Source organism: Tenrec ecaudatus, chromosome 7 (genome assembly GCF_050624435.1).
Source record: "Tenrec ecaudatus isolate mTenEca1 chromosome 7, mTenEca1.hap1, whole genome shotgun sequence".
NCBI classification, from domain to species: Eukaryota; Metazoa; Chordata; class Mammalia; order Afrosoricida; family Tenrecidae; genus Tenrec; species Tenrec ecaudatus.
Window position 1 is genome coordinate 61,688,320 of NC_134536.1, and position 27,342 is coordinate 61,715,661.

A 27,342-nucleotide genomic window follows, 5' to 3' on the forward strand; every position below is an offset into this window, starting at 1 on the left:
CTATTTTTGCTTTTCTGAGGAATTGTCATTTTCTCTTAACGGTTATGCAATTTTGTATCACCATTTACAATAGCCCCACATCTTAACCAACAGTTACCTTAAAAAGATTTTTAATCTCATTTCTAGTTGGGAGTAAAAGATCATCTTCCTTTGTCTTGGTGTTTGCCGTTAGCAATGGCCAAACCATCTTTTGGGTAGCAACCAGGGTCCCTTCGAGCATGAATTTAGATGCACCCCAGCGATCACTTTTACATGCTTCCCAAGTAGGCATTTAAAAAATTACAAAATGTGACTTTGTTGGTGGAAGCATCGAACTGCTGCATAGGGTTTTCTATGCCGCCTTCTTTATTGGGGCTTATTACCAAGTGTTGGCTCCCTAGCTTCAGAGAACCTTTCAGCTGGTAGCGGAGTGTTTGACCATTGTACTTACTACCAGGGCTCTTTAGGAGCTAAATGGTATACTACTACCAAGAGCTCAGAATCTGGTTTGAAGTGTGACATAAATCTAAACTTTTGGGTGTCTCACATCTCCCTATTAAAAGTTGTTCCAAATGTTCAGGATTATGGTTACCATTTACTGCCCTTGTGTCACGGAGCTGATCAATACAAAATCCCTTGTCAAGTTCGTTCTAATTCACAGCAGCCCTGTATAGGGTATCCCAGTCTTCCATGCTAGAAGTGGCTGATAGGTCTTAACGAAGACTTTGTTTAGCAGCCTAGTGACACACTACCTCCGGGACTCGATATGGGTTACACTACGCTTTTTATATGGGTTGGCATGCCAGGGAAGGCCTGTCCAAAAAATAAAATAAAAAATTCTGACAGCCAGATAGGTAACCAGGACTCACTCAAGAGTGGGTGTTGAGGGCAACTGATGGTACTGATGACCAACCAATGGGAAGCAAGGGGAAAACTACAAAATGTTAACTAATGGAACTGTTTTGAAGAGGAAGTGACGGACGCACACCATAGGAATCTCTGCAAAGAACTCAAGATTGAAACATGGGGAAATATTTATGGCAAGCCTTTGAAGGACACCAATTCAATGCAGATGACAACTTTCAGTATGTATATATCTATCCAACTTTTTAAAGAGCTTCATGTAGCTTTTTCAAGTTCAAAGAAAATGTTTAAACTTGATGCAAATTAATCATTATCCCAAGAGTTTAATGATCTTGTCTTTATATTCTTTTCACAACTTATTGAACACTTTAGGTGTATGTTTGGTTTAGAATTTTAAAAACAGAAGTCGCTTCAGTGTCACTAAGGCAATGAATTAAGCAAATTTTTATTAAAGCATAAACTGTGGTACAGAAATACATTTCAACTGATTTAAGTCCAACACCACGAAGGGAGAAATATGGCACCAAACTTCCCCTTCTCTGTCGCCACGCTGGGATTAATTTTGAATACTAGTCAATCTAGCGTTTTCATTCTGCTAGCTTTCTTTGCACACAATTTTGCATTAACATAAAAATCATCAAATCTATTAAAAATCAGACCTCAAGCCAACAAATGTCATTCAATCTACTGGGATACTGTTCAAGAACGAAATCCACTTTTATGAGTATTAGTCCTCAAAACAGACAGAGCACATTACAAACATTAGAGGCTGTGCGATTGCCTACAAAATCAGACTGCTCACACTGAATGCATCAATGAAGCATCCCATCAACTGTATGCTTAACAGAAAAGCCAAAATGGTGTTCCCACCACTTGATTTCAAACCGAGTTTTATGTTTAGAAACACTAGAAAACAGTGTTTCATTTATAAATACTCAAGGAAAAAAATCATCACTGCATCAATCCAGGAAGAATCTTAAAATATATAGTGAGGTCAGGGAACACAAAAAAATAGAATCAAATTTGGTATTCTCATCTGCTGTGTAGTCAAACAGCTAAAATGATGCTGATCTGGAAAGCCTGTATTTCTAAGTCATTCCCATTAAGTGATTCACAGAACTTTGTCTTACGAATATTATTTCTGCTTCCCTGTTTACTAACCTAGACTATTCTCATTCTAGGACATCATTCATTGACTATAATATCATCCAACGCTGATGGAAGGAACAACGTGGAGCAAAACAGATGAAGGCAGAACACTACCACAGAACTTTTAAGTTCTCAAGGTGAAAAAGGTGATTTTGCTTTAAACCAAATGGAATATGTGAATAAAATGATTATTAAAATTTAAGTTAATGAACCAAACTCAGTTGACTTAGTGAACCCAGCAATCTTCCTGATAACAAATTTAATGCATTTCTAAATTTTGCCAAGTACTATTACATTTACCAATGTAAATTTAAATTTACTGAGTACTATTACTTAGCAAGTTAGTCATGGCATAGGCTCATGAGATCATCTTTTTTACTGGGGAGCAAAGAATGGTAAGGTAATAAGATGTCCGTGCAGCTCGGTGCATGCAGCCAGTGCACTCAATCCACGACAATGAAGGGTTCTTCCTTGTTAACTAATACTCCAAGTTTATTTTTCAGTGTCTTCCAAAAGAGCCTGTGCCACTATAGATAAAATTCATTTGAATTAAAATAATAATAAAATAAGCCCAAGGTCTGCCCTCCTTTGGGGCCTAATATTATAAACCCTTAGTGTGACAATGTGTTGCTCTGTCTGGAGGGACCAGGGGCTGGGAATTGGAGATCTGCCACAGGGAGGAGAGTAGTCAGATATAAGACTACACATTCAGGAAGCAATAATGTTGAAATAGTAATACACAAGACAAATAACTGCAAACATTTTCTTAAGAGGACTCGACTTGTGGAAGAAAAACTTTAATTGCTGTTGCAAAAGAAAAACCTGTATGAAGTAGAAATTGGTTTCAGTAACATTCATTCAGAGAGTGTGTGTTCTAGAAACTGGAGGTAACTGGATGTACACTTCTGGCAGCAACTGAATAGAACAGTCCCAGATGGCTGGCTGAGGCCAACGCCTAATGAGGACGAAAGCCTTGTCTGTGGGGAATTTTGGGTGATACCTGGAGAAATATTATACTGTGCATAAACCAAATTGAATTGTTTTCACAAGTGTTGTAAAGTTTCATATAGTAAAGGGTTTTTTCTACATGCACTTCAATTTCACAGCAAGAGTGGCAGAGAATACCTAAACACAGGAGAGAGCATTCATGCAAGACATCTAACTCCTTGATATAATAATGCATACAATTCAAAATGTTGACACTATGATTACATCTAGGGCTTTCTGCAACTACAAGGCGGTGGCTACGGAAAGCCCCGCCCCCGGGATCAGTGTCTAGAAAGCAGCCACCACCTTCCTCTATGTGTGTTTTCTTTTTGCGTTTTTTCTTCATGTTTCTTAATCAACTCTGCTGCTGTTGCTCCTTCTTAGCAAAACTGGTAAAAACAAAGTTGTAATCATTGAACATAGCACTCTGGCAATCAAGACGTTTAAAACCTTCAATCTTCTGGGGCGAAGAAAGCACTGTGCGACATTTAGAACTCTGGAGAAAAATATACAGAATCATTAGTGCCTCAAATCTGCTAAGTTCTTTTCATACAGAATAACCTTTAGTTTGCCTTTCAATTTTAGTTTTTGACAACTCAGCAAAGCATGGCACAAACTCAAGTTTCTCTGTGTGTACCATTTGTGACCTTGATTACATTCTCACCCTGTTTCGAAGTTGTTCCTTAGATCTGACTTTTTACACAAACTGGGCTTTTCCGCAGAAGCCTGGTGGCGTAATGGTCACGAGTTGGGCTGTTAACCACAAGGTCAGCAGTGCAAAATCACCAGCCGCTTCGAGGGGGAAGTTGGAGCTTTCAATGGCTGACCTATAGTCACTGTGGATTGGAATCACCTCAATGGGTTGGGGGGTGGCTTTCCCCTAAGACTAGCAGGTGAACTTTTGAGCTCTTGTCCATGACAGTTCTCACATTTTGCTCTCAAAAAGCTTTATGCTAAAATCAGATTTTAAAAAACTAGTTAAACTAATACTGTTTGGATTTAAGATTAACCGTCTAGGGACATTTTAAAGATAATCAGGCTGATAGTTTCAAGAGTTCAACTAGCCTTCAATGGCCACAGAAAGCCTGGCTATTACACGGTAACTTTAAATTCCCCTCTCTTGGAGCAGAAGTCTTCTACAGTTTGTTCCTTACTTCCCCTTCTTCCTCTTTTGCTCCAACTGCTGTGTCTTGGAGGGTAGTTTGCAAGCTTTTAAGACTCCAGGCCCTATGCACACCAGAATTGAGGGGTAGGACAGAGCAGTAACCTTGTTATTGGGTTATTAACTGGGATGTCTCATGAAAATCTTCCAGCCAAATCTAGAGTTGTTAGCCTGTACGTAATCAGTCTCAGCAGATAAACCAATGTTTCATATGCCGGATTTTAGTCATCCGAGTGGAAGTGAACAGCAGCCTGCTGGCCCTATCCCATCTGCACTGGACTTCTAACTACAGAGTGAGAACGAGAGTCATCTGCCACCACCAAAAATGGCAGCCTGTGGAAGCTTCTATGGGGTCACTGCACGCTGCGTCAGAGGCAATGGGCTAAGAAGGAATGAAATGGTATCTCATGGTAGTTTTTGATTTGGATACAGGACAGCTTAATGAAACAGAGACATGAGCATGCTAATTTCTTTCTTATGGGGTAGACAGCAGTGGGAAACTTTAGTCCCTTCCTTATTGGTCTCACAAACAGGGCAACAGGACAGGCGCTACAACATGTCTCACTCTCCTTGTTTCCTCCAAGATTTCAAACCCAAAATTTTAGTCACCCAACAAGAAGAATCTAACAGCAATTATTTAAAATGCTCACACGAGTCAGTAATAAAACAATAAAACAAACTACCTGGTTTACAAACAGGGTGGTCACAAATTTTCCTGGCTTGAAGACTTCCACAACTTTCCTGATCAGGTCGTCATAGGAGGTCTGACTTAAGTTTGTTTCAAAGCTAACATATGAAAATTCTGGTTCTGGAGTGATGTGAATAGTCCAATAAGTTCCCTAAGCGAAAAAGTTTTGTGTTAATAACAAAAAGACTACATTTAAATATTCAAATAAAGATTCAGATAAGATGTATTTACTTACATCCGATTTCATTCCATTCATTGAATACCCACAAGGATTGAACAGTGTAGCATCAATGACAGAACCTGGTATCAGGTCACGAATTCCACTCTCCTAGAAAACAAGCAGATATTAAAAATAACTTGAGAGTAAATGGAAGAAGATGGCGTCTAGTTAGATTCACCTGCTCGGAGCTCCTGCTGCCAGACCAGAAAATTGGGAGGTGAATGGGTCAAAAGACTGTGGTACATACATACAGTGGAGTACTATGCATCCCTAAAGAGCAGTGATGATGAACGCATGAAACACATCGCCACATGGGGAGAACTGGAGGAAATCATGCTAAGTGATGTAGGTCACGCACAAAAGGACAAGTCCAACATGAGTCCACTGAGGTAAGCTTAAAAACAAAAATGGGGCTTGGGGAAAAGCTACTATATACATACATCCCTGGGGTGAGGTCCAGCAACTATGGCAGGGGCCAAACCCAATCCAAGAATACTTACGACAACCAACTAAATAAGAGGGGGAAAGAGAGGGAAAAAAAAAGATAAAAAGACATGGGTAAGGGGAGAAGGGTGAAAGCAGGGCACGAATCCACCCAAGGGGAGGAGTATTGTTTATAGCTCGACAGGAGAGGGAGGGAGAGAGCAGGCTTCAACCTAATGTGCCAAAATGTGAACACAACATTCCGGCATGTACCAGGGAACCAACAGAGGCCCAAGGAGCTGGCCCCAATCCCAACTAGTCTGAGAAGCCCGCCACAGAAGAATGTACTCTCAGAGGACAGCACTGGGGCGAGGGGCGTGTCAGATTAAAGCACAGGAGAAAAGCAAAGGGATGGAGAGGGCATCCTGGCCCACCAGGCCCGGAGGACTATGTTCCTGCTTGGAGCAGACAATGCGCAGGGAGGACCATAGGGCCAGCATGGCGACATGGCGTCTCTCAGTGAACTATGGTGAGATACACAGTGCGGGAATAGTGCACGGTCTGCCCCATCATGCTGGGGCGAGGCACTGAGGGCATGCAGCAGAGCAGCAGGGGGAGCAGACTGATGAACCCCCTGGGGCATACCAAAAATAGACTTTGGAGACAGAGTGGCACCCCATCAGACTCAACTGGAAAACACTCAAAAAGGACAACAAATTGACCTTGAACTATTTATAGGCTTTTCCATTTTTGTCGGTGGATTTCTTTGTTATTTTGTGGGGTTTTTTTGCTGTTATTGCTTTGTTGGGTTTTGACTTCTTTTGTTGTTTTATTCAGCTTTGCCTGTTTTTTTTTTTTTTGGCAGTTATTAACATATCTGCATGTCTATCTAGACAAAATAGGCAGGATAAATAATTCGGAGATGAAAAGAATGGGACCAATGGTTCCGGGGAGAAGGGGAGGTGGGAAAAAGGAAATGGGGGGAGACCAACCCAGGGACAAGGCCAACAAGTGAACTAAAATCAATGGAAGGAAGGTCATAGGATGACTAGTGGGGCTCAATCAAGGGCAATGTAGCAATGAGGAATTACTAAACCTGCATGAAGGCCGAACATGGTTGGACAAGAGGGAAGTAAAAAGGAAATAGAGTAAAGAACAGGAGGCAAAGGACATTTATAAGAATGCCTAAATATAGGCATATGCATATGCAAATATAACGATGAGAATAAAATTCTGTACTCATATCTATGTTAAGAATTAAGGCTGCAGATATACACACTGGGCCTCAACTCAAGAACTCCCTTAAAACAAGAATACTTTGTTATAACAATCCAACATTCTGTGATTCCCGACACGATCACTGAAGACAAAATGGGTACATAAGCAAATGGGTGAAGAAAGCTGATGCTGCCCAGCTATCAAAAGAGAGCGTCTGGGGTCTTGAAGATACACAAGCAGCCATCTAGCTGAGAAGCAACAAAGTCCACATGGAAGTAGCACACCAGCCTGTGTGATCACGAGGTGTTGAAGGGTTTGATCTGGTTGGCTGATTACTCGACTCTCTGGGAAATCCAGAGTATATTATAAGTACCTACGAAAGAATGGAAATAAGTTTCTAAAGATGGTGTTGAAAGTGTGATCATGAGGTATCAAGTATCTGAGACCCAGAAATAAACCATACCCAAGGTGAACTGGGGGTGGAGGGGGGCGCTGGAGTGGAGACCCAATGGCCATATGTAGACAAGTGGACATCCCCTCACAGAAGAGTCACAGGGAAGAGATGAGCAGTCAGGGTGCAGTATAGCACCAATGAAACACACAACTTTCCTCTAGCAATTTGGTTCTTCCTACACCCCACTATCATGACCTCAGTGCTACCTTACAAGTCAGATTAGACCAGAGCATGCACACTGCTACAGATGAGAGCCCGCAACATGGAGAATCCAGGATAGATAAACCCCTCAGAATCAGCAAGGAGGAGAGATACTAGGAGGATTAGGAGGGGGACGAAAGGGGTTCAATCTAGAATCCGCTCCCACGGGGACAAATAACAGAAAAATGGGTGCGGGGTGATGGAGGATGATGTAAGATATGGAAAAAATAATCTATATCAGGGGTTCAAGTGGGAAGAGAATGTTTTGAAAATGACGATGGTGGCATTATGTGCAAATGTACTTGACACATTGGAGGAATGTATGGATTGTGATAAGAGATGTAAAGAGCCCCCAATAAAAGTCTTTAAAAAAATAATTTGAAAAACAAATTGTGAATGCTGTCCACCCAAACAACACTTCTAGTCAGCCACATAAAGCTTACACGAGTGACATCCTTTGCAGTAACACCATCTTTCATGTAGAACTGGTCCATAACTGCTGGGTCAAGCTCACTCATCAGAATTTCCAGGGTTTGATCTGGCTGGCTGATTACTCGACTCTCTGGGAAATCCAGAGTATATAAGTACCTATGAAAGAATGGAAATAAGTTTCTAAAGATGGTAACTGGCAATCTTATATAAAAAGAAACAATTCCTTAAAATTGTGTCAAACATACCAACAGTCAGAATTCATACGTCCCATACAATACGCTGCTCCATCTATTGAGGGAAGAGAACGCAAAATGTATCAATTCCATTCTAACGAGATGGCTCATCAGAACCCTTCCAGTAAACATAGGACAATGTGCTATATTTCTCACCTATAAGAAATGTCATCCAGTCAATATAAATTTTTGAAACTTGCACTGGTTCTCATTTAGAGATAAAATTCAGCCATGGTTGAGATAGAGTTTAAATAATCAAATTGCTAGATTAGAAAACCCTTAGCTCTCTGGCCTTGAAGCTCAAGTGTTAAGCCAGCACAATTCTGGGCATTTTTCTCCAAAAAGGCATCACAGCTGCCCCCGTGTACTGTCAAAGGATGTACAATATGTACTATGTTAAGAAGCTGCGAGTTAAGACATAAATTACAGCAATTAGCTAGCTGAAGGTGAACTCTCTCCCTCTGTTATATGAAAAACCAAAGGAGGCAGGTGTTTGATTTTCTTTAGTATTCACTGACTTGGGATTTCTAATATGCTGTCCGATGAATAAAAGGTCTCTGAAAGGACATACAGATACGGGTTAGGAGCTCTATCACTGGGGAATAAAATTAAGTAGGGTACTGGGAGTAAATATTGAAGGGCAAGTTCACTTGGATGACTATGTAATATGATTTTTAGAAGGTCACATCAGCACTAGTTTCTTGAACCTTCATACGCTGTAACTTTAGTGAAGAAGGTGGCTTCCATTTCATGTATTTAAACTTACTTGGGAAAATTGCATTAAGAAACTCTATTTCTTCCTGGAAATTCCGGTGTGGGTACCCTTGGTGAGAAGGCTTCATGAAATTCTTACGAGAATAAAAGAAGCTCTAAAAGACAAGTGGAGAAGTTTAGACACACCACTCCCCTGGCTTCTCTATACAGATCAACTTTTTACAGTACTTCAATAGTTTACTTTCTATAACAGATGAAACTGTTTAAATTGGTATTAAAAATATATAAAAAATATATTTCTTTAATGTGTTAAATGAGACCAGAGAGAAAGAGAGGGGAAGACAGACAGAACAGCAGGGCAAGGTCTCAGACCAATCACCATGAGGTGCACAGAAAAAGCCTCTTTTTTCATAAGCAGTAGAGCCTTAATAATTAAATAAGAATATTGATTACACAAATAGCTATTTTTACAACAGTGGTGTCTACTCTTACATGGCATCAAAGCAAAAATTCTGTTGTGATAATATTATATGTATGCGAGTATAAGCCGACCTGAATATCAGCTGAGGCACCTAATTTTACCACAAAAACTGCATTACAAAGGTGCCGAAAAATTCAGCTTATACTCGAATATATATGGTAATTTTTTTCTAGATAAAGGGTACATAATTTCTCAATGGGTAAAAGTAAAGAGGCCGGTCCCCCATGTGGGGGACAAACAACAGAAACGGGTGATGGGAGACAGCGGATGGTGTACGATATGAAAATAACAATAATTTGTAATTGATCAAGGGTTCACAAGGGTGGGAGGGGGAAAAAAGAGCCGATATCAAGGATTCGAGTAGAAAATGTTTTGAAATGAATGATGGCAACATATGTACAAATGTGACTGATACAATTGATATATTGTATTATACATAATAAGAGCTATAATAGCCCCCAATAACATGATTTATAAGAAAGACATCACTTAGACAACTGGGGAAAAAAGGGCGCATATTACTATCCTAATGTTATGCTGATGAAGGAGTAAGTGCTTTTTAATTACTTACTTGAATGGAGTCAAACCCACTGTAGTCCCTAGCAAGCTTCAACAGGGGAACCAGTGCTTTCAGTAAGAGGGTGGTACCACATGTCTTCAAAATGAAACGTCTCTTGGAGACAAACATGCTACTCTCACTGTAATCGAGAAGAGAGCGGCGTTGTGAAAATGGTTACATAGCACTCAGGGCGCAATTAGTTAGTCACTGAATTATCAAACTGGTTTTTAGCGAGAAAGTTAGGATCTCAAGAAGGCAGATACTGTGCTACAATATTCTTCCTCTTCTTTTAAATAGTTCAATCATTGAATCATATCAAGAAGAATTGTACAATCATTAAATCAATTTCAGAACCCCCACCCGTTAAATAGCCAGCCTTTCATAAGAGTTGTGCAATCAGTCAGTTCTAGCGCTGCTCCCTCCTCCCCACTACACTGTTTACTCTGAAATTCCCTTTCTCTCCCTACCCCCCACCCTTACATCCCCTATAAATCCTTGTATCGCAAGTACTTCTTCCACACAGCAGCGAGTTTTTAAGCCCCCAGGAGCAGGCCTTGAATTAAACATAAAGCATAATAAACACATCACACACACACATATCACCTTTACTAGGGAACTTTCATGAGTACTCTAGGACACAAGCATCTGCAGGTGGCATAACAAGATCTTTCCCCGACTCTCCCCTCCTTCCTTTACTGATGTAGTTAGTCATTGTGAATTGGATGAGGTTCCTATGCCTTTCAGAGAGAAATTGTGTTCACATTAAATCTAAAGTATAAAGTTTCAGGTAGCTGATTATGTGAAGGGCCTTCAAAAAGTTAATGGAAAATTTCCGTTGTGTGCAATTCTACTTCTCCACAACTTTTTGTGAGGGCTGCCCCATAGCAGGCTAGCAGAGTGAAGCCCGCTAGCATTTCCTAATCCACACTTCCTCAAGCTTATGCCTTCATTCGCACATGGATTTTTATATCATCTGATTGCTTCCTCCAAGACTTAGTTCCACAAGAAAGGGATGTGCTGTTTACTCACCACAATACTGCCAGTACTTGGCACATAGTAAGCTTCTGATAAAATAATTGTTTGTGTGCCAATCATAAGCTTAGAACAGAGCAGGGCACCTTCCATCCCAGCCCCAAAGCCCTGAACAATACAATATACACCTGGCTCCTCACTTGTTACATTATCAGACTCTGTGCATTTACAGCAGTAAAAAACGACTATCTATTGTTCTGTGCAGTAACAACATACGTCTGGCTCAAGCAAATGTTGGGTGCCAGGCAGGAGGAACACCGGCAGTGATGGTCAGGGTTATGAGTCAACATGGGCCTCAATCTTGGTGCTCCAGCAGTTCTTCCCAATGCTGTAGTCATTCTCCATTTTGTGCCAATGTGTTCACCCTCCGCTTCCTGTAGCACTGATTGTCATCTTACCACCTGGTCTTTGGAATCTCTTCAGTGGGTATATGTACTGCAAAAGCACTAAGTCATTACTGAATGAACAACGGGGCCCCGGGAAATAGCTCACCGGTTCTCTTCACGTATATGCCAATATAGCAACACTATCTGTATTGTCAAGTTTGCTTTCACTTTAACGTTAATTTTTATTGGCAACCAATCTACACATCATACCAAGAAGAATGGTACAATCATTATCAGTCAATTTTAAAACACCCTCCCCCACATGGTTAAGTCATCTTTAAAATAAGTTGTGTAATCACAGTCAGTTCTAGCGCTCCCTCCTCCTTCCCACCTTCACTGTTTACTCCTGAAATCCCCACTCTCCCTATCTTCTACACACACCCTCAACCTTACATCCTCTATAAACCCTTGAAATTTCTTGTCCATGCATCCACTCCTTCCATGCTTTATAAACTGGGAAACTCAATAGAAAAAAACAAACAAAATAAAGTGTATGGATAAATAATAATTAATGATAAAAATACAAAGAGTAAGAAAGACAGACTACCCTCAATATTTAAAAAGCCAGAAGAAACTTTTGTCACGGAACAAATTCAAGTTGGGTCAATAGGGAGGTCAACTGACTTAAGTATCAAGTTCAACCCAGGATAATCAAGGTTACAATCAACTCTGATAGTAAAGCTGTTCCAGACCCTTGCCTGTGGCCAGTGGGGACCTGCCAGCAGCTTAATCTCAATAGTTCCCATGCAGAAGGGTTTTGGGCTCCCACTGTCCTCTATTGGGTGTTCATAATTTTAGCTCTGATATTTTCCCCTTCACCACATTTGAATTTTATTATTGTCATCTTTGGATCGCACAAGCTTGTTTTCACTTTATCATACACTAAAAAAAGGAAAGAGACTTGCCTATGGAATTAGGGAGTAAACGTACAATGTCTTAGCTACAAGGATGATAACGTAACAGCACCCGAAGTTGGGAAATTTTAGAATAAGGTAAAAATTATCATTAAACTAAGATTAAGAGGGAAGCAATTTGATATTCCATGATTCAGAGGGAAATTAGCTAACTCTTGTTTTGTAACACTTACCTGAGTACATAAGCTTCCTGCTTGTCAGTTTTTGTCACACTTATGATTGAACATTGCACATCCTTCAAAAGTATGTCCCACTCGGATCTATGATTTAAAAACAAAAACAAGTCACCTATAATAGCACTTGTCTTAACATCTCTTAAGATTCAAAGCTTCCATACATCCAAGATTTACAATAATTTAAGACTTCATATTTTGTATTTGTAGGCATACCCTTTAAAAGATGACTAAGTTTTATTCTGTAAATGTATATACACAGAATTTTAAAAAGAAAACTGGAATAGAAAATATACTTTGCATTTCAGATTTGCAAAAAGAGCTAAAGTCTTGTCCAGCCCTTTAAAAACTGCTCTATGCATAGGTATCAAGAAAGTGTCCACAAGAAAGGGCACAGCCATGGTGGCCAACACTGCCCCCCTACCAGCTGTGGCAGTTGCTGGAGCTTGTAGACAAGTGTACAGGATCAAAACTCTCCCCTGTGATAATCAAACGATAGACATGCTTCTGGTTTTTGATGACTTTGGTAATATGGTATTAAGAGATATGTCACTAAGTTTGAAATTACAACAGAAGGAAGAAAGATTACTTTCATCGTATCAGATTTGGCTAAATGGGAAAAATCTAACAATGCTGGTCTGGTTCCTGGAAGGGAAGATCCTGAAATAAATGGATTTTCCAGACATACACTACATTTGGCTGTATTTTAGAAAGGCAACAAAAAAGTTTAAAAACAAAACCATTTTAAAGACAGTGATCTCTTCCATCACAGAGACTTTTACTTTTCCCTATGGTAACAAGACTCGTTACCGTGCACCTTCCACATTCTATCTTATTCCTAGAAAGAGGGCTGTCGCAACATCAGGAATAGCAAGCAGGAAGTATGTCAGTAGTCATATAGATAAGTATAGATATGCTACTTGGGTACACATGTGAATATATACCTATATATAATAAAGCACATGGGGTGGCGGTGACAGATACGATATGTCTTATACCTATCTAAATACTCCATGGTATTTGGTTAGCTAACTTAAATCAGCAATCTTACTGATGTACTGGGTAAGGCTCAGGACTATACTCATGTGAGACCACTATATCGAAAGACTCACCACTGTTTTCATCCCAGCTGCCTAGCCCAGTTGTAACATAACGGACCCTCAAATCTTGGCCGAATCTGGCAAGAAGCAACGATTCTATTTAGATTGAACAAGATTGCTATAAAACCACGAGCGGCCATATAATACTAGATAATCTTCTAAATATCTGTCACTATAACAGTTTAGTCTAAATTTAACTTTTTAAGGATTTGTCTTCTAAACACCTACGCTCTCAAACTAATTTAATTTGGTCTATACCCTCTTATCAGAAAATTAAGAGAAGCACCGCTTCCTGGCAATTACAACTTTTGTACTATATAGTCCATGGCCCAGATTTAAGTCTTGAGTTCTATTTTTCGCAACTCCCCTCCCATTCCCACCCTAGGGGAGGAATCTCACGCACTTTTGAGGAACACGAATTTAACAGAATGAGCCTATTAATGACTATGGGTTTCTTATACATTTGACCTGATGAAATGCCATGTCACTCTTAATTCCATACATGAAGCTTACACTTTTCACCATCAATAATTTAGAACCGTCTTTTATGATGAATCTAAACACAGATATTTCTTCAAAAGTATTTTTTTTAGCAGCATACCTGCCCACCCCTCAGCCTTTTCCCTGGGAATCCACCAACATGCGATGTGAAATCTGATGGTACTGTCTTCTACAGATCCCTGAGATCCTGTTCACTCCTCTCATCCTGTCCCTCCCAAGCTTCTCTCTCTCTCTATTCAATTTCACAACTTTTCATCATCTTAATTTTATTGAAAGCAGTCCAGACTTTCCACTGCCTTGTAATTTTCAGTTCTTAAAATTTGATTTGTGCATTATTTCTCGGCTGAAAACTTTATCATTGCTTTTATTTGAAATGTTTGCCCATTTTTATTGTGAAGACATGTACAGTAAGATATTCAACAATCCATATATATAAAACCTAAGCACCTTACAATCTTCACGGTAAAACTATTCCTATGATCCCTTTCCAAATGACTCCAGCATCAATACTAGAAACCTAAAGGTTCCCCTTAAGCAAAACTCCTCCCTGCCTTTTCCCACCCTCCCTCTTTGCCCCGAGTCCCATTCTTCTGGCAGAATGGTTGAACCTTGCTCTGTGTTACCTCATGATTAGTCTGAGTTGATGGGCCTTCCTTTGAGAAATATTTAGACTTTCCTAGTCCTTTGTCATATCTTGTAGGGTAGAACTGCATTCTGAACATTTTTATCACCTTTTAAAGGGTAGTTTCAGCAAGCTTCTAGCGCAGACACAATTCAAGTTCCAACCCAACTCCTGTGGCATCTGGTTGCACTGTCAATTTATCAAAGCTTCTGCCATGCTTGCTACACAACACAGTGCCCCTTCCTCTGATGGCCAGTGTGGAACCTGAGACATGATCGATCCCAGTTTCTTTCTCCTCTGGAGTCTGAGCAACAGGGTTCCTCCGATGCCCTTTCACACCTCAGTTCTTCTGGTCAAAAGGGAGGCGGAGGTCGGGGCTTGCCATGGAGTTTTAGGCGGCTGTCTGCCTGATTACCACTGTCAGGTTCCAGGACAAGAGAGAACAGAAGGGGGAGGAGAAAAAGAGAAAGGGATTTCCCCCACTTCTCAGGGAACTCTTTCTATCTGCACCTAGTTTCCGGACTCCTTTGAGGCAGGCTAGGAGATAGCAAGAGGAAAAAAGAAACAGGAAATTCACTTGTGGTTCAGTGGTATTTTAAGTTCCGGTTTCCTTCTGCAATTCATCTAACATTGTCTTTTCAGGCCTCAGACAGCTGTTCATGCATTCTGTTGTAGCTGCAGTTCATAAGAGTAGTATGTGCTTGCTTCATCAACTGAAACCAGAGTGCTCTTCTAGTTCTTAGCTACAGTAGGCACATAAAAGAAAAAGGTGGCAAACTCCAAGTGCCCAAAATTTCAGCAGGGGTTATTTTGTTGCATTTCTCTTCCCAAAACTTTATGTGGGCCAGGGGAGAGCTTGTTTTCATAAATAGTTTTACTGGAACCAAGCTACATCTATTCACTAATGTATGTCTATGGCTACTTTCTCCTTCTTAGGACAGAACTGAAACTGCCAACACACTGTCTTTCAAAATCTAACCTAGTTATTACTCTTTGGCCGTTTGTTAACTTTAAAGGTTTTCAGTGCCTTGCTTTCTGTGAAGATTACTGAAGGAAAAGGCAAACTGCTTTATACAGCTGATGGAAGTATTTTATAAATCATAGATCTGTAATTTCAAAATCAGCATGCCATAGCAATCCCAGCAAAAGGAGTATGTTTCCAATCACACTATAAACGTAAAATGTGAAATATGTTTTACTTAAGTAAGCAAAAAGAGATAAAATTATTTAAGGGCTAAAAGACGATTAAGTGTGTAGTTATGACATCACAAAATACTGGCTTATAACTGAAAAAAATCAGAGTGTTCAACAATTATGAGGCTTACAAATCAGAAAAACTCAGATAAATCAAATTTGAATAATTTTCCTAAACTCAAAAGCCACCTTTCTCATTCATCTAGGAAAGGTTCTCAACCAGGAATGATTTTGCTTCCCCCAAAAGGAATTTGGTAATTTATGCAGACATTTTTGGTTACAACTGGTGGTGATGTTGCTGGCATATAGTGGATAAAGTCAGAAGATATTGCTAAGCTTTGTAGTAAAACTTGCTAAATATATCTCCACTAAATGGGACCATTCTCCACAATTAAAAAAAAAAGTATCTGCCCTAAATGTCAAGTATCAGAGCTGAAATAAATGCTAACTTAAGTACCATATATACTTGAATATAAGTTGACCCCAATATAAGCCAAGGTACCTAATTATTACCTGGGAAACCAGAAAAACTGGTTGATTCAAATATAAGCCTAGGGTGGAAAATACAGAAGCTGTTGGTGAGTTTCAATAATCAAAACAAATGAAAATAAAATTACTAACAATTGAGATATCAGTGGGGTAATGTATTTAAATATTTATTTTAAACAAAAAACATAAATAAAATGACAAGTCATTTAACATTAGTAAACCAGCACAGTAAGTGGAAAATAGGTTCAACAAAAACAATAAGGTATCAACAATGATACCTTAAGAGTACTACTCCCTGAGCTCACTCAGCAACCAAGCTAAAATGTAAAGAGTTAAAATCCTTCAAAACTGGATTCCTCTTCATCATCCGTATCCCAATGCAGAGCTTCAGCTGGTGTGAGGTCATCATAGACGCTGTCCTCACTGAGATCACCGTCATCTTAATACAAAGTGCAGTCTTCACTGCCATCCATAGCATTACTAATACTACATTTATGGAAGGCATGTCGCCCCATGTCTTCTGGAATGTCTTCCCATGCCTCTCGAACCCACTTTGCTATTAACTCTATGTTAGGCTTCATGAGATTTCCTCCTTTTGTTAGTCGGGCTTGACCAGATGACATCCACTCATGCCACATCCTTCGCACGGTCTTTAAAAGGCTTATTCAAAGATACACGCCATAGGACGGCTCTGATTGGTTAGATGTGAGTAAACAAACATTCAAAGCCCTGCAATTTCAGCGGGGCTTTGAATGAACAGCGGAGAAACAGCAATCACCCGCCGGATAATAAATGGACACTAGTCAGTTACCTCAGGGGCCCCAGTGAGATGGTACACCTCACTGGGGTACCACTGACCCTGTGTATATGCCAAACCCGTTTTCAGCACATTTCTTGTGCTGAAATATTCGGCTTATACGAGTATGTACAGTAGTTTAAATATATTAGAGATCATGCAGGACACTCGTAAATGGACCACTTCCAGGGAAAAGTCTAACTGCATACTCTTGACTAATATCAAATGGGTTGAATGGCTTTCTTCATGACGTCCAGAGTGACAAGGCACTTTATATTATATTGAAAAGTTTTCAAAAATGGTTGGCAGCTGGGTAGCACAAATGTTAAGCCTGCAACTACTAGCCTGAAGGGACCTTGGCGATCTGCTTCTGAGCCTTGGAAATCCCATGAGGCAGAGTTCCAAATTCTATTCCACATGTGGGATGGATCACCATGACACTGTCATCATCGGGTTGTGTAGGTGTTACCAGGACTTGGTGGCTAAGAACAGCAAGCCCACAGGATCCAGTGCTCCATATAGTACCTGAGGCTGGTACCTCAGCACCTGTATTAGTAGGCTTCAGGCTCTGAATTACTTCTGTAGTGTTTAAGTAATTAATCACAGAGTCACTGAGTTAATTAGTCAAAGTCACTGAAGCTTTGTCCCCTTAGTCTAACCCTTAGTTTACATCTTCACTTGTCTGAGAATACTCCAATCAAGCTTTATAGACCCAAGGTGCATAAAGTTTTGGGTCAAAAATATCTTAAAATACAACCTTTAGCAAAAACCAGTCGACCAGAAACTGATATTCTGGGGATGCCCCGCCCACTTGGATACTCTTTTGTTCAAAGGAACCAACTAAGATGACACAAAACCACTCATTAATAATCATAGTATTAGATTGCTTCTCTAGCTCAAATTTTTACCCCAAAGTTACTGATCTATATAGTCTCTTCTACTCATCTGATCGCTACTTTCAACATGTCCTAAACAAAGACAGCTTGGGTCCAATAGTTCAAAGCATTTTTTAAGATAATAAGGAATGTAGTAATGAAGTAGGCTATTCTACGCCAAAACATTTACACTCAAAGTGTTTGACAGTGGGCTATATTCCTTTAATATGAATAACTGAAATACTACAATATTGTACAAGCATGTAGTCTAATGATTTGAGTTCTGGGAGAGTTAATGCTGGGGGTTTGATATACTATTTTTGTAACTGCCCCATCCTTTAATAAAGATTATTTTTTAGCTTGTAAAATCTCGGTGAAGCAGAGTGAGAACAGTCTTAAATTTCATTCTCAACATTAAAAAGGAGTTTTCAAATAACTGTAAAAATAAAACAATCTCTTCTCTCACCGTTACTTTTTATCTTTTCTAGTAGACTTTCTCCATTTCTGCTTCCCTCCAAGCTATCATTTCAAAATCATTTAGTCCAGTGACATTTCTAAACATTCCTATGAATCTTAAACAAGGCATGGAGAAAGCTGTAAGTTAATCCTAACAAAGAGCCTACTCTACTTCAACTTTAGTATCACATAAAAAATTTAGTTGTAGAACTCGGTATGAACTACCAGCTCCTTGATTCATCTGGACATGCCTCCCACTTAAAAAGTTTTCTTCCATCTTTTGGTAACAATGTTCTTTAACCCAAGACCTAACATTCTCTTGAGAAGTTAATTTATTCCAATTATACCCAAGGTACATGAAATGAAATGACCTCCAAGAGTAGAAAGTGTTTAGAAGAAAATTTGAACATTCAGCAAAGTTGCGTTCCAAAGCTTTTTTAAAGAAACCATTTTATTGGGGGCTCATATAATTCTTATCACAATCCATACATACATCAACTGTGTAAAGCACATTTACACATTCATTACCCTCATCATTCTCAAAACATTTGTTCTCCACGTAAGCCCCTGGCATCAGCTCATTTCCCCCCTCACGAACCCTTGATAATTTATAAATTATTTTATCTTATCTTACACGTCTGACGTCACCCTTCACCCACTTTTCTATTGCCCATCCCGGAGGGAGGAGGTTAGATGTAGATCCCTGTAATCACTTCCCCCTTTATAACCCCCAGCCTCCCTCGACCCTCCTAGTATCACCACTCTCAACACTGGTCCTGAAGGGATCATCCGTCCTGGATTCCCTGTTTCCAGTTCCTATCTGTATTAATATACATCCTCTGTCTAGCCGGATTTGTAAGGTAGAATTGGGATGATAGTGGGGGGGGGGGGGGGAGAGAAAGCATTTAGGAACTAGAAGTTGTATGTTTCATCGTTGCTACACTGCACCTGAATGGCTCATCTCCTCCCCATGAAAGGGATGTCCAATTGCCTACAGATGGGCTTTGGGTCCCCATTGCGCACCTCCCCCCATTCACAATATGATTTTTTGTTCTTTGATGCCTGATAACTCATCCCTTCAATACCTTGTGATCACACAGGCTGGTGTGCTTCTTCCACGTGGGCTTTGTTGCTTCTGAACTAGATGGCCGCTTGTTTACCTTCAAGCCTTTAAGACCCCAGATGCTGTATCTTTTGATAGCTGGGCACCATCAGCTTTCTTCACTACATTTGCTTATGCACCCGCTTTGTCTTCAGCGATCATATCATAGAGGTGAGCACACAATGATATGATTTTTTGTTCTATGATGCCTGATAACTGATCCCTTCAGCATCTTACAATCACCAAAGCTTGTTTGGGGAGTTACAGTTTAGAAGAATGAAATGCCAGGTGAGTGTAAATCTAAATATAAATATGAAAACTATCTAAAAACAAAGTTTTCAGAAAGAAAGAATATTTTTTGAAAAGAGAAATTATCTTATTAGAGAGCAAAAATTGATCATTCAATATATTAGGTGTAATTAAAACAATGATTTCTCAGGAAAAACATTAATCTCTTTAAAATAAACTGTTGGGGGCTTTTACAGCTTATAGCAATCCATACAACAATGGTATCAAGCACATTAGTACATGTTGCCATCAGTTTTCTTCTACTCGAGCCTTTGGTATCTGCTTTCCACACCTCCCTCCCACCCTGGTGAACCCGTGATATTTTACACTGTGTCTCCCTTTACCCATGTTTCTGTTGTTGGAAGGGTGGGCAGGGGAGGGGGTTATACATCTATCATTTCTATCTGTTCCCCCTTTCTCCCCCACCTCCCCTCTACCCTCATATTATCACTACTCTAAATATTGGTCCTGAGTTCTGTGTGTTGAGAGCTCTTATATGTACAAGTGTAAAAGCTCTCTCTGATCTAGGCAGATTTGTAAGATAGAACTGGGGTCATGATGGGGGAAGGGAACAGACATTAAAGAACGAGAGGAATGCTGTGTGTTCTGTCGGTGTTATACTGCACCCTGGCTAGCTTTCTTCTCTGCTCTTACCCCCCTGTTGGTAAGCTTTGCGGAGACAGGCCAGAGCCCTGTGATGATGCTTCCTCTGCCAATGGACTCAAACTTTTACCCACTGGCCTGCACAAAAACTGTATTAAAAATGTGCCGTCTTCCAGTATTTTCACTTTTAAAAATTGTTATAAACATACAAGGGTAAGTCAACGATTATTACTACTAAAGTTCTGGATCAGCTTGTAAAACCATATGGGTACACACATGTGGCTTGCTCCAAAGAAAAATGAAGCTAGAACGATCAGTTTCATTTAAAGGATATTATTCAGATAATAGCTATTTTATTTGCTAGTAAAAATATATTTATGAATATATATATTTTTATGGCTCTCAGATAACTTTGGGGGGTGGGAGGGGGCTCAAATAATTTTCAAGCTGTTGTGAGTACTGGATTAGCTCTTCTTCCATCTAACAGTTGGCCAACACCTATTCTAATTGCTGTATGTATTAGTTTACTCCTAACAAAATATATTTGCATGGCTCTGTGATTCATGGATGCTGCAGACAAGTTCTCTCATAATACCTCCCAGTCTCATTAAATCCATTGCCATTGAGCTGATTCTGATTCGGCAACTGTATATGAGAAAATAGTACAAAGGAATAGATTTGTGGTTGGCAGGCCAGGATTTAACCCATGGTACCACAATGGGGAAAAAAAACAAAACAAAAAACTATTGAGGTCAGAGTCAACTTTTACTTTTAATTAAAAAGTCAAGTAGACATCTTTCCAAATTCTTAGAGCTTTGCAACAAGCTTACAGGATTGCCGCCACACATAAAAATTAATGTTTAGATGGAGCAAGCATTTAAAAACTTTTAAGATGACACTGGTAAGTTAAGCGTTGGGCTGTCAACCACAAGGTTACACAGGTTCAAATCTACCAGTAAGAGAAAGATGAGACTGTCTGCTCCCACAGACTTTCAGTCTCAAAAGTCAACCACCTCAAGACTTAGGCATGTACATAAGAGAGGTATCTCCTTTGTCCTCCCCAATTCTGGTCTTCTGGATTTAACCACACACCTTTCCCTCTCTATTACAAAACTTTGGAAAAATATCTTTCCAGGTTAGTTTCTGTTCAAACGATCAAGCCACCACCAACTCTGAATTTTAAACAGATGGTCTTGCATTTAGAATTGCTCTTTAGGCTGTTAGACATAGCTTTGAGGGTATGTCAATCGTCTCCCCACCCCACCCATTCCCCCTTTCTTTACAACATCTGCTGAATAAAACTTTATTTTTGCTATTAAAAAGAAACCCTATATTAGACTCTTGGGTTAGCAGATGAACTAAAGACAGAAAGTCAACTCAAAGATTGTTTCTCCAGATTCTTTTTTTTCCCTCCAGATTCTTAAGGGGTTAAAAGGGAGAAAGATGAGACTTTCTACTCCCTTACAGAATTACAGTCTTGCAAACCCACAGGTGTAGTTCTACCCGGTCTCCAAGGTTTCCTTATGAGTGGGAATCTGCAGGATGGCAGGGAGTGAGAAGAAGTAAAACTCTCGATTGTTGTGGAGATCTTTTAAGAAAATGAAAACCTGTATTAGCGAGGGAAAAGGCCAGTAGGGTTGCATCAATGGTTTTTTTCTTTCCATCTTCAAAGATCTTTGAGAATTTCATTGAGAAACCTTACTCCACCCCCACGACCTTAATCTTACCCTTAAATCATTTTTTTTTTCGGTTCCCAAAATTCAAAGAACATTTTAAAAGACTACAATTTGAAATGAGTCTCCCCAGCTGAAGTCTTAGCATGGTTATATGATTGTAAATCAAAGAGCACAGGCCTCTAAGGAGGAAGAAGACAGATGGAAATTCAGCCTTCAGAAGAATATAAATCTAGATTCTAAACTAATGCCAATATCACCCCTTGGAGGAAGAGAGGGCTTGCTGGAACAATCCAGGGGGGTGCAAAGGCAGATCCATACACTTTATCTGGATTATGGACTATTATACAAAAGTTTTTATTTGTCAGGGGGACACCGAGTAATTTTTTTCCGGAAAGGGGGGTGGGTACACTAAGTTTGAGAACCTATGAAAGAAGTATGTGGAGAAACAATGGTTTCATCTCTTGCTACTTTTGTTTAATAAAGGTTTCCAGGATGTCACAAAACTTGACAATCTTTCATACAACATATTTATCAATATTCATATGTATGATTCAGTGGTATCAATTACATCAGTCATGTTGCGTAATCAATAACAATATTCACCGCCAAACTTTCTAATGCACACCTTTAGACTAGACTCCAATAATATACGTTCTTTCCTAGTTCTAGATGGTTTCGGAGGAAGAATGGGGAGGGGATTATCTTATCCTGTTTTATCCTTAAGAGCAAAAGATGAGAGATAAAATAATGCCAGTCAATATTTAAGTGGCTTAGCGTTTCAGGCACTGTTTTTTGGTAAACAGATTAACTTATTTTGGTGTTAAAATGCTCAGCCACTAACCAGTTGAGCAAACTGAAATGTGAGTGGTGTGTAAAGATTTACAGCCTTGGAAACCCTGCTGCCTTGCATTTGAAGGAACTCAGGCTTGGCTTTATTACTGTCATCTTCACAACCACCTCCATTTTGGAAATGAGCAAACACACCATTACAGGAAGTATGAATTCAAATGTAGACACTCCTCTAAAGGGCAAGCATTTAGCCACTTTATTTTCTTAAAAAAAAAAGGGAACATAATCTACATATAGTTTAATCATATCAAGAAGAGTTGTACAATCATTACCCTAACAAATTTTAGGATTCTTTCAATGATGATAATCCATATTCATGGGATCTGAATCCCACCCCTTACCTCAACCCCTTGGGTAGCAGACTCCATTAAGTCCCTCACTTCAAGTCACTGTTAGAAGTCTTACTTATCTTGGTGGGGGTGCAGGGAAAGAACACTCCCTTGCCTTGTATTCCTCTAATTCAATGGTTCTCAATCTTCCTAATGCCGCGACCCTTTGAAAGAGATCCTCATGTGTGGTGACCCCCCAACCAAAAAATTATTTTCCTTGCTGCTTCCTAACTGTAGTTCTGCTACTGTTATGAATCGGACGACCCCTATGAAAGGGTTATTTGACCCCCCAAAGGGGTTGCAGCCCACAGGTTGAGACCTACTTCTCTAATAGAAAGGCCCTCTCTTTCCAAGCAAATTTACAATTTTAATCAGCACCTTTTCAACATTTATCTTACCTACCACTATTCAAAGACCTCTGGTGGTGCACCGCAATGCTAATAGAAGGTCAGCAGTTCAAAACCACTAGAAGCTGAGGGAGAAAGACAAGGCTTTCTACTCCATTAAGAGTCTCAGAATTGCATTGGGGCAGTTCTACCCTGTCCTATAGTCACCATCAACTCGATGGCATTGAGTTTGATTTTGGGTTTTCATTATCTGATTACTATGTCCTAATAATGAACTTTAACCAGTACATCCTAGTATGGCACCCCTGAAAAAATGTTCTTGGCCAATGATCTTCTTAGCTAAATCCATAGATTTTCCAGTTCTTGATCTATCTGCAGAAACTGAGATGTAATAAATGCTCAAAAATAGTTTCATAAATGTTAACTATCTACAAAATGCATGAGACTCCACCAAACATGAGAATTTAATTGGCTCTTAAACGGATGAGTTGTAATCAGTTCAAGATGCACAGTGGAACTGTTTTATTAACTTATAATAAAAGTGAGAAGGGTGTTTTCTCAAACATTTAAAGAAAAGCAAATTACCTTTTAAAAAACAGCCTTTCTTCTCCAAACTCAGGGATCAGGTTATACTTAAAAACAACCCAAAAATATACAGAAAACACAGGGGAAAAGTCCAAGCTTAAATCCTGATCATTTATTAACACCCGGGAGTTTTCCTGCATCTGTGAAATGAAGGAAATACTAAACGCTTCCCTATCCCCATATTTAGTATGACTAGGAACCGCTTCCTGTAATACACATGTACAGGGCTATCGGAGGCAGCGAATTATCCTAGAGAAGGAAGACCCGGTGACATTTTACTTCACAGGCCTACTTCCTTCAGCTTCCAATGAAACCCTTCTAGGAGAGGCTGCTGAAGCTGGGTCGCCTTAAAGTCTCGGCAGCACGTGTCCGCCCGGTCTGCCTCACCAGGAGCTTTGGTCTAGGGGCGGCGGCGGCGCGGGCGGCCAGCATTCCTCAAGCGCCTAGCAGCCCACAGGCTCCGGCGGGCTCCTCGGCGGGCCCCAGACCGGGGGGACGGGAATGTGGCCACCGCGAGGCGCTCTCCGTGTCCAGCGGGATCGCCTTTCCCTCGTGGCCCGCTGGGCCCAGGCCCCGCTGCCGCCGGCCCTCGGTCTCGCAAAGGCACGCAAGCCCTGCCGCACCCGCACCTCCCGCGTCGTGCACAGGTTACACAACCCAAGGTCAGGAGTCTCGGGTGCAGCCCTCGCAGGCTGGCGGCCACCTCCTGGGGGCGTCCGCCCCACCGCCCCCAAAAGGGTTTGGTGCAGAGCACGTTGGGGCGGCGGGAGGGCCCAGCCAGCCACTGCGACACCGCCGCTCCCGCCCAATCCCCGTCGCCCGAGCGCCACATGCGGCCGGCGGGGACGCGGGTGGGAGGCCTGCTCCGCCCGGCCGGCAGGGGCCCCCTCCCCTCGGCGCCAAGCGCGGGTCGGGCTCCAGAAGCACCCCCTCCCTCCTCTTCCCCGCCGCCCTCCGCGGGCACGCCCGAATTAGCGCCTGACTAAGCTCCCCGTGCCACACCTGCCGGGAGGGCGCCCGCGCAGACCCCCGGGCTCCCCGCGAGGCCCGGGCCCAGCGCCGCGGCCTCCGAGCGGCGCCTCCCGCCCCGCGGGGGACGTTACCTGAGCTCGCGGCGGCGCCGGCTCCCGCCCCTCCCCCCGGCAGACCCCGGCCCGGCAACGGCGGCCGCGGGGAGCCCGCTCGGGCCCCGAGTGGCCGCGGCCACTCCCTCGCAGCCCGGCCCCGCGCTCCGGGGCCGCCGAAACGGCCCTGCCGCGAGGGGCAGGCGCCACCTGAAGGCTCCGCGGAGCCGGCCCCCGCCCCCTCCCGGGTCGGGCGCCTCCCCGGCGGCCGCAGCCCCCAGCGCCGGCCCGGTCGGCGGGAAGACCCGCGAACACTGACCTCGGGATGGTGCGAAGATCCCCCGATCCTTGGTTTGCGTCGGGCTGCTGCCGGGAGAACCAAACCTCCAGCAGCTTCTCGGTGCCTTCGAAAAAATGTGCAGCTTCCATCACCGTGAGACTAGCGAACAACCAACAACCACAGAAAATCAACTAAATTAAATCTCTTCTCCCGCCGCTGCCGCCGCCGCCGCCGCCGCCGCTGCGGATTGTTCCAGCTGTGTTTTAAAGTTCAGGCTCCTTTTTTTTCCTATAATTTTATATTAACTTTTTTTAAAAAAAGGATTAATAAAATTTTCCCGGCTTTTTTGTGTGTGTGAGCGAAAGTTGAACGTGAGTCTGTTGGAAATAGAGGCAGATACAGTTCAGTCTCTTGCAGTCCGCTGTTTCCCCGTTACAGAGAGCAGAGCGAGCGCTAGCTAATGTCGCCGGCCATACTGTGTAAGCGAAGGGACTGCGTGACTGCCGGTCTTATATACCCCGTCTCTCCCGAAAGGCCAGGAAGTGACGCACGACGCCCCGCCCCGGCGCCTCATAGCGGCAACCGCCTGTCAATCATTTGCGGCTGAGGAGCGGCTGGCGGGCGGGCGGGCCTGAGGCCCCGCGAGGAGCGCGGGGAGCTGCCCGCTGCGCTCCCCGTCCCTGGGCGGGAGAAGGCGCTGTGCGGACCGCTGGGCGACTGCGAGCCTGGGGCCGAATGCAGGGCCGGGTGGGGAGAGCAGAAGCCGAGCGAGCCGTGCTGCAGGAGAGACAGCCAGTTAGCGGCGAACATGGGTGGGTCCTTGGGAGAGTGGGCCGGGTTCGGTGGGCGCGGTGGTTTTGATACCGCGTGGTTCGGCCCGGCGGTTGAGGTAGGTGCTCGGTCATGCTCTGGAACGGGCTGCCCCGGGCCGAACGCAAATCCGACTGGGACGACTGCGTTTGTCTGTGACGCACACCTTGTTACGGCGCTCTGGCCCTAAAACGAACTCGGCTCACGCCTCCCTTGATGTGCGATTAAATGCAGCGCCTGGCCCGTTTACACAATAGGCTGAAGCTTTGTCGCCCTTTTGGGGGGTCGCCCTGTTGAAAAGGGGGAAAGCAACGTGGCGCCCGGCCCCGGAGGGCGCCGAGCTCGGTACCTCCCTCCGTGGGGCTCTGCAAGCCTCCGAGTTGGCTGAGCGCGCGGCCACTGGCAACTCCTGCCGCGTTCAGTGAAAATAGTCTGCAGAATTCTTTCCGAAAATACTCATGAAATATAATCAGACTGTAATTGATAGTCCTCTAGCTGGGTTTCGGAGCTACGCCCGCACTCTCAAATTGGCAGACTAGCTCACGTACTTTAGCGTTGCAGGGAAGTTAACAAAACAGCAACTTTAGGATTAAATTTCAGTGGCAATTTAAAAAACTCAATTAGGTCAGTAATCAACTCAGAGTCCTAAGAGTTGTCAAGACATGGTCAAAAAGTTTAACTTGAGGTGGTAAAATTGCGCTAACAAAGTTACGACTTTTGTGGGGAAATGTGTGAGAAGAAACAACACAGGAACAAGAACCTGACAGAAAATACCTTTGTCCGCAGATGACTTGCCCTAACTAAAAATGCAGTAAGATGGAGTAAGCATGAAAACGCTGCTGAAAAAAAGACCTGGTTTTAGTTGTCTTAATTAGAAATTGAAAAGGAAAAAAAAAACACACCTAGAAATTGGATTTGTTCTCATTTCTTCTTGATGCCTGTTGAAAAAAACTAGGTTGTAATAAGGTAAGCACATATTGCTACTTCTGACATGTTGTTTCAAAGCTTCCACCTCAAACTCGTTATGTACTCTCAGAAGACAGAGTGCCCAAATCTATCAGTTGGGGCTTGATGGAGAGGGCTGGGGCCTAATAAATGCTGATTCTT

The 27,342-nt window shown here is 42.0% G+C and overlaps 1 protein-coding gene across 1 annotated transcript; it reads right to left on the bottom strand.

Moving 5' to 3' along the window:
• Positions 1-1,271: 1,271 nt before the first annotated feature.
• Positions 1,272-25,922, bottom strand: AMD1 (adenosylmethionine decarboxylase 1). Its single transcript, XM_075554669.1, has 9 exons — positions 25,465-25,922; positions 12,270-12,356; positions 9,777-9,903; positions 8,777-8,879; positions 8,023-8,065; positions 7,789-7,933; positions 5,065-5,157; positions 4,825-4,980; positions 1,272-3,475 (listed from the first exon to the last, which is right to left on the bottom strand). Exons 1-9 carry the CDS (start codon positions 25,572-25,574, stop codon positions 3,335-3,337), a joined length of 1,005 nt encoding a protein of 334 aa, XP_075410784.1. The 5' UTR covers positions 25,575-25,922; the 3' UTR covers positions 1,272-3,334.
• Between the last annotated feature and the right edge of the window lie 1,420 nt (positions 25,923-27,342).